The sequence below is a fragment of the Hyalella azteca genome, unplaced genomic scaffold (genome assembly GCF_000764305.2).
Source record: "Hyalella azteca isolate HAZT.00-mixed unplaced genomic scaffold, Hazt_2.0.2 contig14808, whole genome shotgun sequence".
Classification (NCBI taxonomy): domain Eukaryota; kingdom Metazoa; phylum Arthropoda; class Malacostraca; order Amphipoda; family Hyalellidae; genus Hyalella; species Hyalella azteca.
Genome location: NW_025944682.1, coordinates 180,465 through 192,545, shown reverse-complemented (window position 1 = coordinate 192,545; position 12,081 = coordinate 180,465). Strand labels below are relative to the sequence as shown.

The 12,081-nt window shown below is 41.3% G+C and overlaps 1 protein-coding gene across 1 annotated transcript in view; it reads right to left on the bottom strand.

The window, feature by feature from the left end:
* LOC108670774 overlaps positions 1-12,081 on the bottom strand; it is a 53,471-nt gene that overhangs the window by 2,934 nt on the left and 38,456 nt on the right. Inside the window, exons 2-17 of the mRNA XM_018158265.2 lie at positions 9,293-10,087; positions 9,022-9,128; positions 8,593-8,718; positions 8,102-8,232; positions 7,439-7,577; positions 7,068-7,143; positions 6,779-6,900; positions 6,258-6,403; positions 5,818-5,900; positions 5,339-5,478; positions 4,583-4,879; positions 4,283-4,400; positions 3,669-3,831; positions 2,759-2,884; positions 2,297-2,374; positions 1,713-1,907 (exon numbers count right to left, since the gene is read on the bottom strand). Of these exons, the coding sequence (XP_018013754.1) occupies positions 1,713-1,907; positions 2,297-2,374; positions 2,759-2,884; positions 3,669-3,831; positions 4,283-4,400; positions 4,583-4,879; positions 5,339-5,478; positions 5,818-5,900; positions 6,258-6,403; positions 6,779-6,900; positions 7,068-7,143; positions 7,439-7,577; positions 8,102-8,232; positions 8,593-8,718; positions 9,022-9,128; positions 9,293-10,087 (2,842 nt within the window). The remainder of the gene's footprint in view (positions 1-1,712; positions 1,908-2,296; positions 2,375-2,758; positions 2,885-3,668; positions 3,832-4,282; positions 4,401-4,582; positions 4,880-5,338; positions 5,479-5,817; positions 5,901-6,257; positions 6,404-6,778; positions 6,901-7,067; positions 7,144-7,438; positions 7,578-8,101; positions 8,233-8,592; positions 8,719-9,021; positions 9,129-9,292; positions 10,088-12,081) is intronic.

Sequence of the window (12,081 nt, the reverse complement as noted above, 5' to 3'; positions counted from 1 at the left end):
CACGTATCATTCGGTCTATATTCAAAGATTTCAGCAGCTAATTACTTTATATCTAATTACTTAAAGAACTCTCTCACCCGCTTCCCTTTAAAGAGACGTCATGAACGTATATATTGGCGTACAGCGTTGGCAGTGGTACCATTGGAAAGAGCAGAATTCCAGCTTTCAGATGAGCACAAAAAACGAAAAACGCCAAAATTGAAAATTTTAGGGTAGCCGGTCCCCTTAAGGCATCTAGTAGCCAACCTCAAGGCAGAATTCGGGACATTTTTAAGGTTTGAAATGACGGTGTAGGAGGCGATGATGATGAGTTGATATTCTGAATCGGAGTAGGTAATTTTTACGTGACTTGAAACCATCACACGAAACATAGCTGTAAGCGAAGTTTGAAGATTAGGGAGGCTGAGAGTCGTTAATTAAGCAGTCAATGTCAGGCTACGGCCTCGACCATTAGAATTGGAGGAACAACATGGCGTGGCATCGAGAATGAGTGCATGCCGAGGTATGAAGAACTATTATTTTTGGGGAACTGGACCTGTCTAGTACTGAAGAGTGTTAATACCGAGTGCGATTTGGACATATTTATAGTGATTTTGTGAATTGGGGAATTTTTATGACGTAGAGAATTATGAGTAAATAAGGGCACAGAGTAAGACCGGTATTAACTACCATTCCCTTCCCCGAGATAGAGTAAAGATGAACAACAAATGCCGGTTGAGTAAAGAACAGTGACGAAGTTCGTTTGAGCGAAAAAGTGCAGAAAAATTTCGTTTGAACGGAGGAAAGCAACCAAGAACGGAAACCCCACAACTTTCAAGAGCAGCGCTACGGAACATAATCGCCTGATAAATTAGAGAGTTGGGGCCCAGAGTGGCCCAGTGATTAAATTTCAGAGTACCAGGGATTGGAGAAGAGAGGCGCGGGTTTGATCCCAGCTCTGTGCGCCAGTTTCTGGTCAGAATCGGCGAGGAGGCCGGGCGGTTAAGCGAAGAAGAATTGTAGCAGTGAGTTGCGAGTTCGAGACCGCAAAATGCTGTGAATGTTTTGCGATGTTAAGAATCGGCGACAGGCCTACGGCCTACTAAACGCTGTAACCGCTATTATTATTACTGAAGGGTGTACAAGGTGATATTTAAATACGAATTTCGAATTTCTCAATAGTTTGTTTTACTAGTAACTTTGTTCACGTCTGGATGCGCTCATGTATCCCCAGTAGGGTTTTAAAATGCCAGCAGTGTTTCACAGGAACTCTATGCTTGTGCTATTATTGCGATGGCCTGACCTAAAGAAAACTATGCAAGGTTCACATGAGAGCCTTTGATGCTGAACGGACGCTACCTGATGAAAGTAGCAATCAATATGAAAAAAATAAATGGAGAAATCAATTTTTTAATTGTGAAGTCCAATTATGATGAACTCTAGAATTACGACGCGCTTATTTAACATTATGCATACAATTACAAACTAACTCATTTTTATTCATGAAAACTTCACTGCAATATTGCTTTTTATCCTTCCGAGATAATTTTCCATCACTTGCTGGCAACACAAGCAGTTGTGTCGATTTTCGGTTAAACTTAGAAGTCTATACTTCTTTGACCTCTCGATACTGGCTGGACTTAGAAGACCTCTCGATACTGGCCGGACTTAAAAGATTATACTTCTCTGACCTCTCGATACTGGCCGGACTTAGAAGACTATACTTCTCTGACCTCTCGATACTGGCCGGACTTGAAGGAAGAGATGGACAGCACTAGAAGGCCCACAGGGACCAGGATGCTGCAGGCGAAGGCCGAAATGTGGACGGACCAACCAGGCACTCGCGACGCGTGGCGGCCGCCCGCGATGGCCGAGACGATGTCTTGGGCGCTCACGGGCTTGCCGCGCACGAAAAGAATCGCAAACACCTGCGCGCGAGGAAGTGAGGGCATTTCTAAAATGCAACTATGAGAGTTCCAAAACTTATAGCAAATGTAAGAAATATATACATATATATATGGCAAATATATATAATTAACCAAGATTTATTTGGTTAAGGATGTTTAATAATCGTTATTGCGATTGTCAGTAAGAGGGAGCGAGGTAAAACCTGCATGTATAAAGTAAAAGCGAGAGAATTCAAATACCTATAAGGTAAAGTTATTTAGCTGCAGGAAAGTAATCAATGGGATTGAGTAGAGGAAAAATATACAATAATGCTAAGTTTCAGAGCTCGTATGGTACCTACAGTAATATGCTATTTTGAACAGTTCCCAATTGTTGCCAATTGGGAATGTTGAATGCAAATCAGTCTAACCTGCACCAGCTGCAGAATCATGAGCCACCACGCGCATCCGATGATGTAGTCCAAGAAGTAAAGCAAGTCTGGCCCGAGCTGATGGAGAAACAGTTGTTATTTGTGAAAGAAACTAATTTTGTTAGAAAACCCAACAATTTTCGTCAGCTATTTTGAATACAATGGGGTTGTTTACAAAAGTCATGGAAACTTTCGGCAAGATACTTAGTCAAAAATAAAATGTTGAACATCCAACTTCGAGCTGCACGTTCAACTGCACGATATGAAACCTTGTTTACTTTATCAGATGAAACAAGAAATCCATTAGCGTTTACAGTATGTCTAAATCAATACCTTTCACATAGATATGATTAAACAACATAAAAAATCTGAAAAGTATACTCTAGTCCGAGGCAATCTTAAGGGTTATTACAACTACAAAATATTTAGAAGAGTTTACTGCGCGGTGTCTCCCTAAGTCACCTGGGATGAGAGTGGTAGGGCAGCGGAGAGGCCGACCAGGCAGCAGCAGGCGGTGACGAGACCCCGCTTCCTCTGCAGTCCCGTGCTGCTGATCACAATCTCCACCAGCGTGCGCCACACCGCGAGCTGCAATGTACCAACAGTTCAGTCTCAAAATGCCTAGCAAATTACGCACCAGGCAATAAGTCCAGCAGCTATCTTAATCAATCGTCAGCTATGGAAAGTTCGGGTTCCAAAGGCCGGATCCCTTGTGAATCAAGTCACGAAAAGTTCAAGAATCGGTAACAGGCCATGGGCCTATTTCTTCAACGCCGACACTTCTATTCTATTCTATATCACTTGCAAGAATTTATCACCTCACAGAATTTATCACCTCACAGAATTTATCACCTCAGAGAATTTATCAGGGCTTGATATTTAGATAAGATTTGAAATATATATGTTGTAACAACAAGAAGAAAAGGCACCAAAACGGAGGGCTTGTGAAATCTTGATAATCGCACAACCATTGTAAAATTAGGCGGTAGTTTCGTGCTGAAAAGTCGTTGGTATTGCATCGTATGAACCTTGTTTACAATAACTTATTTTATGGTCCCATAATCATATTTGTGAGCATTGAAGAGGGCTTGTGAAATCTTGATAATCGCTCAACCATTGTAAAATTAGGCGGTGGTTTGGTGCCGAAAAGTCGTTGGTATTGCATTGTTTAAACATTATTTACAATGACTTATTTTTGGTCCCATGATATTTGTCAGAATTAAAGAACTTCATTACAAATATTTTTAGAGTTCAATGAATACAGGCATTGAATTTTAACGACAAAAAGGGTATGGTTTCAACTCTTCACACAAGCACCTTTGCACGACATAGCTTTTATCAAACGAGAAATTGACTGGCAATCGAGGCTCACCTGCTGCGCTATGCCCAGCAGCAACAAGGAGAAGTAGAATAACATCGCCCAGATCATGGAGATCTGCTCGGCGCCGTGGACCCCCACAAACGCTGGGAAAAGTTCCGTCGCTAATCGCAAGCTCTGGTAGCCACTCCTGGACTTGTCCTGAACTCGCGATTTCCTGATTGTTGATGAATTGGATTTATGTAGTCCGTAAAAAATACGTTTCACCACTAGGCAGCATTTCAGACGCAACGTCAAATCCAATTCTATTATCAACGTTTCAAATGCAAAAGTAGAATTTGATTTGACTAACAATGTGCCGCCTTACAATTTAATCAAATGCCCCTACAATTTCGTCGACATGTTATAAAATCTTCTGCAAAGTGGACAAGAAAAATTAACCGAGAGCATTCATGCAACAGTTGGTTTACATATACAGTATAGGTGTATAGCTTGTTTATTAATACGAGCAAACACGTAATTTTACTGCTGCTACGAGAAAACACGTAATTTTACTGCAGTTCGTTATAACTTTAACCTCACACGATTCTTGGCTCTCAGATTATTCGTGATTTACATATGATTTGAAATTTATATGTATATATATATACAACAAGAAGGAAACGCACCGAAACGGAGGGCTGCGACTCCAGTCAGTAGTGGCGGGACGCTTCCAAGGACCGTGTGCCAGATGGTCAGGCTTCTCCATGCTGAGCATATTGTCGTACAGCAAGCCGTACAGTGTACCTGCGAAATGCCTACAGTGTACAGTGAAACGTTCTTGTGCTAAAACCTAGATTCTAAAAATTAGAGGGTACTGATAAGGACGAAATTAATGGGTTCCTGCACCTACAGAAATAAAACTCACTTTAGACATCGAACAATGCGCTCATAAGTTAATTCACATCATACAAGTTTCGAGGTCTCACCAAGCTGCGGATAGGAGATCCTAATGCCGACGTAGAGAGAATCATATCGCATGTGCGAGACCATGAGCTGCGATGCCATGTAGAAAAGTTTGTCATACAAGACATGGATGAGACCATCGTCTGTGCCACTCATGCCCTCGCGTTCAGCACGGGCGTCGTATAGGTCCTCCCATAGGGCGCCGTGAGGGGCGAGGGCATTGCTGCTCGCCCTCACGTCGGTCTGCACTCCCTCAGCAGCGTCAAGACTCTCGCTGGAGTCACGTAATGGCACGAGGAACTGAGCGGTGTCAGGGGTTTCTGTAATTATGTGCAACTTATTACAACAGTACAACAGGGATGGAGTAACCACAGGCATATTTAATATAGGAAAAGCACAATGACAGTCATTTTGCATTTTTTATAACGGTCAAACGTACGTTTGTCGTCAACAATGTCTGAAATGGCCACTCGAACGAATAGTTCAATTCCGGCCTCATCCTTAGAAAAGTTAAGTGGCCTAAGAAACGTTAAGTGCATTCTTATATTTCTACTTCTTCAATTTTTAAAGTATTCGTAGAGAAGAAAGCAGAAACACACGGATAAATTCAAATTATTTATAAAGCAAATAATCGTAGTACAGTAACAGATACGAAGTCAATTCAACAATACAAATAATTCCATCATAAAATATATGAATACCGTCCATAACTGATGCGAATCCAATATCGTAACAAGACCCGATAGCAGGAAAACAGGTTTTGGCAACGATGATCTCACCAAACGAAGATGGCGAATATTTGAGACCGATGTGCCTGAAGGAGGCGGCGCAGCAGGAGCCGGTCACAGAAGCCAGTACCAGCACCAGCACCGTCGTCAGCACCAGCAGCCACACGTGACTCTTGATGCTTTGACCCCGTCTGCAATGTTCCGGATAATTTTTCTATGGCATTCTATGTAAAATTACTGTTCTGCAAGTACTTTTTTTTACAAATAAGTACCCGATGATTGGAACGATCAGAATATATACTATATCTTATTATTAATGATGCATTCAATTGCGTGCTGAGGTGCGAGAGCGATAAGATAAAAAAATATAACTCAGTATTCACTGCAGTGAGTGACAGAGAGCGCATTTTCTCGTCGACGAAAACTTGAGGTCACGGACAGACGGACGGACAGACAGACGGACATGGCGAGCACAATAGTGCATTCTTTCCATAAATGAGAAAATGCGCTAAAAAAATTGTCTCACATACCTGTTGTGTACCGTCATCTGCTGCAGCACAGGTCCATGCAGGCCCCATACTAAGAAAACCTCTCGACTTGCTGCCACCCAAGACTGCACAAATAAAAACTAGGTTTACAAAAGAATCTAATCATTAAAAATATGTAAACACAAGCCTAAACAAAAACCGACTGTGGTTATCAACGCGTCAAAAAGTTTTCAATTGATAATTACCATCGAAAATTAATACCGGCTTAGTTTCTACCATACAAAAAATATAACTCAGTACTTACTGCAGTGAGTGACAGAGTGCGCATTTTCTCGTCGACGAAAACTTGAGGTCACGGACAGATGGACGGACAGACAGACCGACAGACAGACAGACGGACGGACGGACGGACGGACATGGCGAGCACAATAGTGCATTTTTTCCATAAATGAGAAAATGAGCTAAAAATAACCAAAACTAACCCTGCTGTTCATAAAGGCGCGTGCAAAATCAGGAATGAGTGAGAGGTCCTCGCGAGTCCAGGATGCGATGTAAACGCACACGGCCAAGAAGCACAGCAGCGGCACGATGAAGATCACGTAGCTCACCTTCCCGTACACGCGGTTGCCTGCACAGCGCGTCTAACTTAATGGCGCACATGTGATTTTTGGTGAGCAGTGAAATTATTTGAGTAGGCGAACAGGAATGGCTAGTCATTGCTTCAACTGGATTTCAAGTTATTATTTATCAGCTTGGTGTAGGAATTCAATAATTATTTATCATAATAAAATGCTTTCGATTAAAAGATTCTTCAATTTAATCTTCTTGCGAATGAACAATAAATTAGGGACGACAGTTAAAACCATCAAAAAATCGACAGAAAAATTCGCGTGTTTGAGCCTTGCGGATGAACAATAAAATAGGGACGACAGTTAAAACCACCAAAAAATCTCCAGTAAGATGCACGTGTTGGATCCAAAACCTATGTTAGCTTGATACTTGCCTTTACAGAGCGCAATGAAAGTAAGGAGCCAAATGATGACGACATTGAAGGCAAGGCTGAACTTGAGGGATCCAAGCGACTCCTGCCACGAACTGCTCACGTTTCTCTGCTGTACGTGCCAGCTGAAAAAAATTCGTACATAGACTTCTAGTAATATAATATAAACTATGCGAATGTCTGCTATAAATTGCACAAATTACTTCGTTAATCTTATTTTTCGATACAGTGCATGTAAATGATAGCTGGGGAATTACTTCAGAATCCCACATCTTACAACATTAGCTGATACCTGAGGTAGCGAGGTACGGACAGAGGTAGAATGTCGCTGAGGTTGGCTTCACTCGAACACTTCGCACCAGAAAACACTGAGAAACAAGAGTAAAAAGACTACGTTATATTTAAAAAGTCGTAACGATAGGATGATTGTTGCATTTAAATAATAAGAATAAACTCATTTCTTTATTTCCGTTAAACATTCAAAAGGATTTAAATTTTTTCAGATCTATTCATCCATGAATTAAAATTTTCAATGTGTGAAATCAAAAAGAGTCCTGCCAGCAAATTATTTACTTTCAATTTACTTTATATAAATTTATTGTCAAATCGTGAATTGAACCACGAAATATAACACGATACTTTCTAAGAATTATGATATATTACGTTTTTTACAGCTGGACCAGCTGAAGGCGTCCTGGTCGGTGAAGAACGAATCGTTGAAGTAAACGAAGAGCCAGGCGATGGGCACGCTGCAGTAGACACCCAGCACCAGCTGTGCCAGCACCAGACTCACCCCAACCCCCTGCAAGAAAACGGCATGTCTTCTTCAAATGTTTTGTGCATTGAACCCAAGATACCATGTCCCCTTCAAATGTTCTATGCATTGAACCCAAGATACCATGTCCCCTTCAAATGTTCTATGCATTGAACCCAAGATACCATGTCCCCTTCAAATGTTCTGTGCATTGAACCCAAGATACCATGTTCCCTTCAAATGTTCTGTGCATTGAACCCAAAATACGTGAGAATAGATCAATTATGTAGAAAGCTGTGGTGAAATGAACAAAGACTTTGATAGAATAAAGATTTAGCGGTTGTCAATACGAATGATCTCAACACAAAAATTTGTATCGCAATTCAGGACCAGACGTGCTGTAGATGAATAAAAAAAAATTAACAAAAGCAAAAGGTGTGGCTGGTTAGGTAGGGTGTGACTAACTTCATGTCTAACGGAATGTCTGAATTTCGTAATATTTCGCATTAGGAATATTGCCTCCATACGTTGCACGAATAACAATATTGTCGTAATCGATGTCGAAAACAAACCTGGAATATCGGAGCAACTTTCCAGAGTTGCAAAGCACCCAGGCCCGTGTGCTGACCGAGGGCCACGTGAAGAGTTAGTAGCGGTACTCCCAACACCAGAGATAAGATGAGCCATTGCACCAAGAACGGCCCTGTAACATGAGACTCAAATAATGAGTCAAAATATTGAGTAATGTTACGAGGATCGGACTGGCAAATAACATCTGCATTTATATTAATTATAATACAATGACTAAGCGCGTGACAAATGTTAATAGCGACAGCATGTAACATCGTTACATCACGTAGGTGGTAAATGACACACAGTCAGTTGTAATCTCAACTCTGAAGATTCGTTACATAGGCAGGCATGAAACACAAGTAATATAGCTCGCAAATGCGATTAATCAAAATTTTACATAGAAAAAATAATTTCATTGACGTTCATGAGAAGATTTCACATGAATATATGGAAAAATAAGAGATAAAAGATCTCAGGGTGAAACACTCACAGCCGAATGCGGCTCCAAGGACGGCAAAGCGGGAGATGTTGAAAACCGTGACAGTGACCGCCAGGGAAGCCATGAGGCCCGAGTGATGATGGGGCCATACGTCCTGATCTTCAGCGCACGTAACCGCTGCCATGAAATAATTATTCTCTCCATTTAATTTTTCTTAATGCAAGACGACCGAAAAAGTAACGGAACGTTTTTATTCTCTGTCGTTATAAAATGTTCATGTCATGTAAATATCCAGATTGATTGTATTGCTAAGCGCCAGCGAGTTTGCTGATCGCAGATCTATGCTACAGGCGGCCTACAGCTTAGCTAAAAGAGCTACAGCTGATAACAATATTGTACAGACTGGCTAAAAATCAGCATAGTTGAGTACAGATTACTGAGATTAGGGAATGTAGAATTGTAGAGTCGCGGCCCACTTACCCGGAGGTCGTTGGCGTCTACGCGCGCCTCGGTCTGTACGAGAGCCAGCAGCGGAGGTGCTGCTACTGCTGCTGCTGCTGCTCTCGGATGGTCGACCTTCTGATCCACTGAATATAACACGAGTGAATGAGGCATTAAAATACAGACAAATACAAAGTTCATTTCTGCAACTAAATTGCATTGCAGTGCATAAAAAAATTTTCAATTGATATACAAGCTATGTAATGCCACAAAATTGTCAACGAAATGGAATTTTTCCTTTTTTACTTACGCTGCACTAGATCTACGAGATTCGTCTTCGGCGCAGGATGCGGAGGGTGCTCGGCTATGTGCTGCAGGGGTTATAGAAACTCCAGGATTCGTCGAAACTCTATGAGATGCTGATCGCGAGCTGTTGGTACTTGAAGTTGAAACATTGGAAGGTGAAACATGTGATCTACCACTTCGTCCATTCTGACTGCGTTCTCGTCTGTTTACTGTACGTTGTGGCGTTCGTGATCTCCGTGTGTCTTCATCTGAACTTCTTTGAGTACGGCGGGGTGACGTTGTCCTAGCAGCTGAACTTGGAGGACGTATAGAAGGACTGATAGTATTTCTGTTGGGCAGATGCAAGGGTGATACGAGATACGAAGTTATACCAGACTGAGAGGACAGGTGATGAGAAACTGATGGCTCAGTAGAAGTGAAAGAGTTGTCTGGGGCGCTACTTGAACGATTGTGACTGGCGCTAGATACACTTGAATCATTTCTTGGCCGGCCATTTGGATAAAGAGAAATTTCGGGGATTTGGTGATTACTGGAAGTAGATGAATGATTCAATAAATTGCTTGTTCGTCTAGTATCATTAGGCAAAGTGTTCGAAGCCGCATCATGAGTTTGCAGGCCTTTGATTGGTGAGGTACAAAGACTTCTGTGTCCATTTGTGATGAGGGAAACTGATGGTGAAGTGGATCCTGGACTAACTGATCGGAAGCTGCTGCTACTGAGATTGGGAGGAATGTGCCGAGCAGGTGAGAGAGGGGGCGGTCCTCTGAAAGAGTTGGGGCCGGATCTTCTGGCGTCACGCCTGGAACAGAGACAAGGGATAAACGTGAGAAAGAAAGTATCGATGAACTTCTTCCTTTAATGGAACATTTCCTTCACCTAAGCCAGTGAGAATTAATCACGCTTGACGATGTCTAGAATCTGTACCGAGATACTGCCACGGTTATTCTGTAATTAATGAGTGCATTTCATCGTTGCTCTATTCTCGAGTCAAGTTCATTAGTTCATTGAGGTTCTGACTCGCATTTAAAGTTAGAACTGATAAAAATTAAACCAAAATAAAAAAAATTCGAGCATATAAAAAATATAACTGATTTTTGGAGAATTTTGATTTTTTAAAGATTTTTTCCGAGGATAAATTAAAGACGAATCAAATCATCCTGATATGTACACGTATGCCTCCGTAAAGCTGTATAGTACATTCACTCCTGTTGAAGGGAAGTAGGTAGGAGATTACACTTTCATCTCTTCAAAGAATAGCGTATGCTTCATGTCTATTTATCAGCATGTCATGCCATCGGCCATCATTGGTCGTATTCTGTCTGTTCTAGATCAGCGTTGACTTCCGCGAGCGCAGCGATCAAGTCGCGTGAGAGGAATATATCACCAGAGATCCGCCTGCCTGCGTCGAGTAAATGTTTCAATCACGAGTCTAGAAAAGAACTCAAGGACTTGAACTCGCACCGCCATAAAAGTTCACAGCGTGACAGTTCAACTGCTCTTATTCAGGCCGACGATATTGCAGTATTTACAGGGAAATGATGAAATGGTCATGAACTGTTGTAAAAATTAAATAAGTTAATATTATGGGCTACTGATTTTTTTAGCTTACGAATAAATAATAACAGAACGCCGATGAAGTGCCAAAATTTCAGCTGAATGGACAATCAATTCTGAAACAAATCAGCAGCTACATTTATTGCTAAATGTTATGTTTATTTAGGTAAAAAAGAATCTCCAATATTTTTTTATCTCCAATAAAAAAGAATCTCCAAGACAAAACATCGAAAATAATTTTTTCCGAAGTAATCAATAAGCACTCAAATTTGTTTGCTTTAGTTTTCATGCACAGGCTTTCATACATGAGTTAAAGAAGAATTTAATTTTCTACTGAGAAGTTATTTGAGGTCACAAAGAAGGATAGCCTTGTAGCGAGACCAGAGGAAGGCATGACAATGGCTGCCTCAAAGGCCGACAGCCATATTGTTTAGGCGTGAAATTTACACTCCTATTTTTATCCTTATTGTAGTAAGGTTGACATGAAAAAGAGTTAAATAGTATGCGACTTTCAAGGTAACAATGTGCGTCTTGTACGTGACGATGATTGTCTAAAATGTCGCCGTTTTAATTGAGTATTTAGACTTCTGTAGCAACCACGAGCTAAAGCTGCTCAGGCAATAAGTTTGAAGATAATAAGATTGTTCATGACCTGCGAAAAAACCCAAAGAAGTGTCACTGAAATTGAATTACCAACATTAAGTCACGTTAAATATAGAAAGAGTCCTGTTCTGACAAAGGGCGTGGTATGGGCAAGGTCACCGGTAATGATTACATCAGGTTGCTCAACGCCTCTCATTTGAATTTACGTGATACGGCCCCAGGCAGGTTACGGCTCACGGAAGGCAAACGAGCCCTTTCCCCGGAAGTAGGAACCTGGCCGAATCTAGCCTTTATTCCCGTGACCCAAGCTTGACTTTTCTAAGGGGAAAGGAACGCAGGGCAGCTATTCAATTGATAAGAGCTTGATATCAGTGGAGAGTTCAGTCATTTGGCTACAATTGTATTGTTACTCGAGTCGGATTGTCGTACCACTCACAAATGTAAACTTTTTAGCGTATTTTTCTCATTTGTGGAAAAAATGCACTATTGTGCTCACCATGTCCGTCTGTCTGTCCGTCCGTCTGTCCGTGACCTCAAGTTTTCGTCGACGAGAAAATGCGCTCTCTGTCACTCACTGCAGTGAGTACTGAGTTATATTTGTTTTTATTAATTAGAAAATTAGAATAAATGCAATAA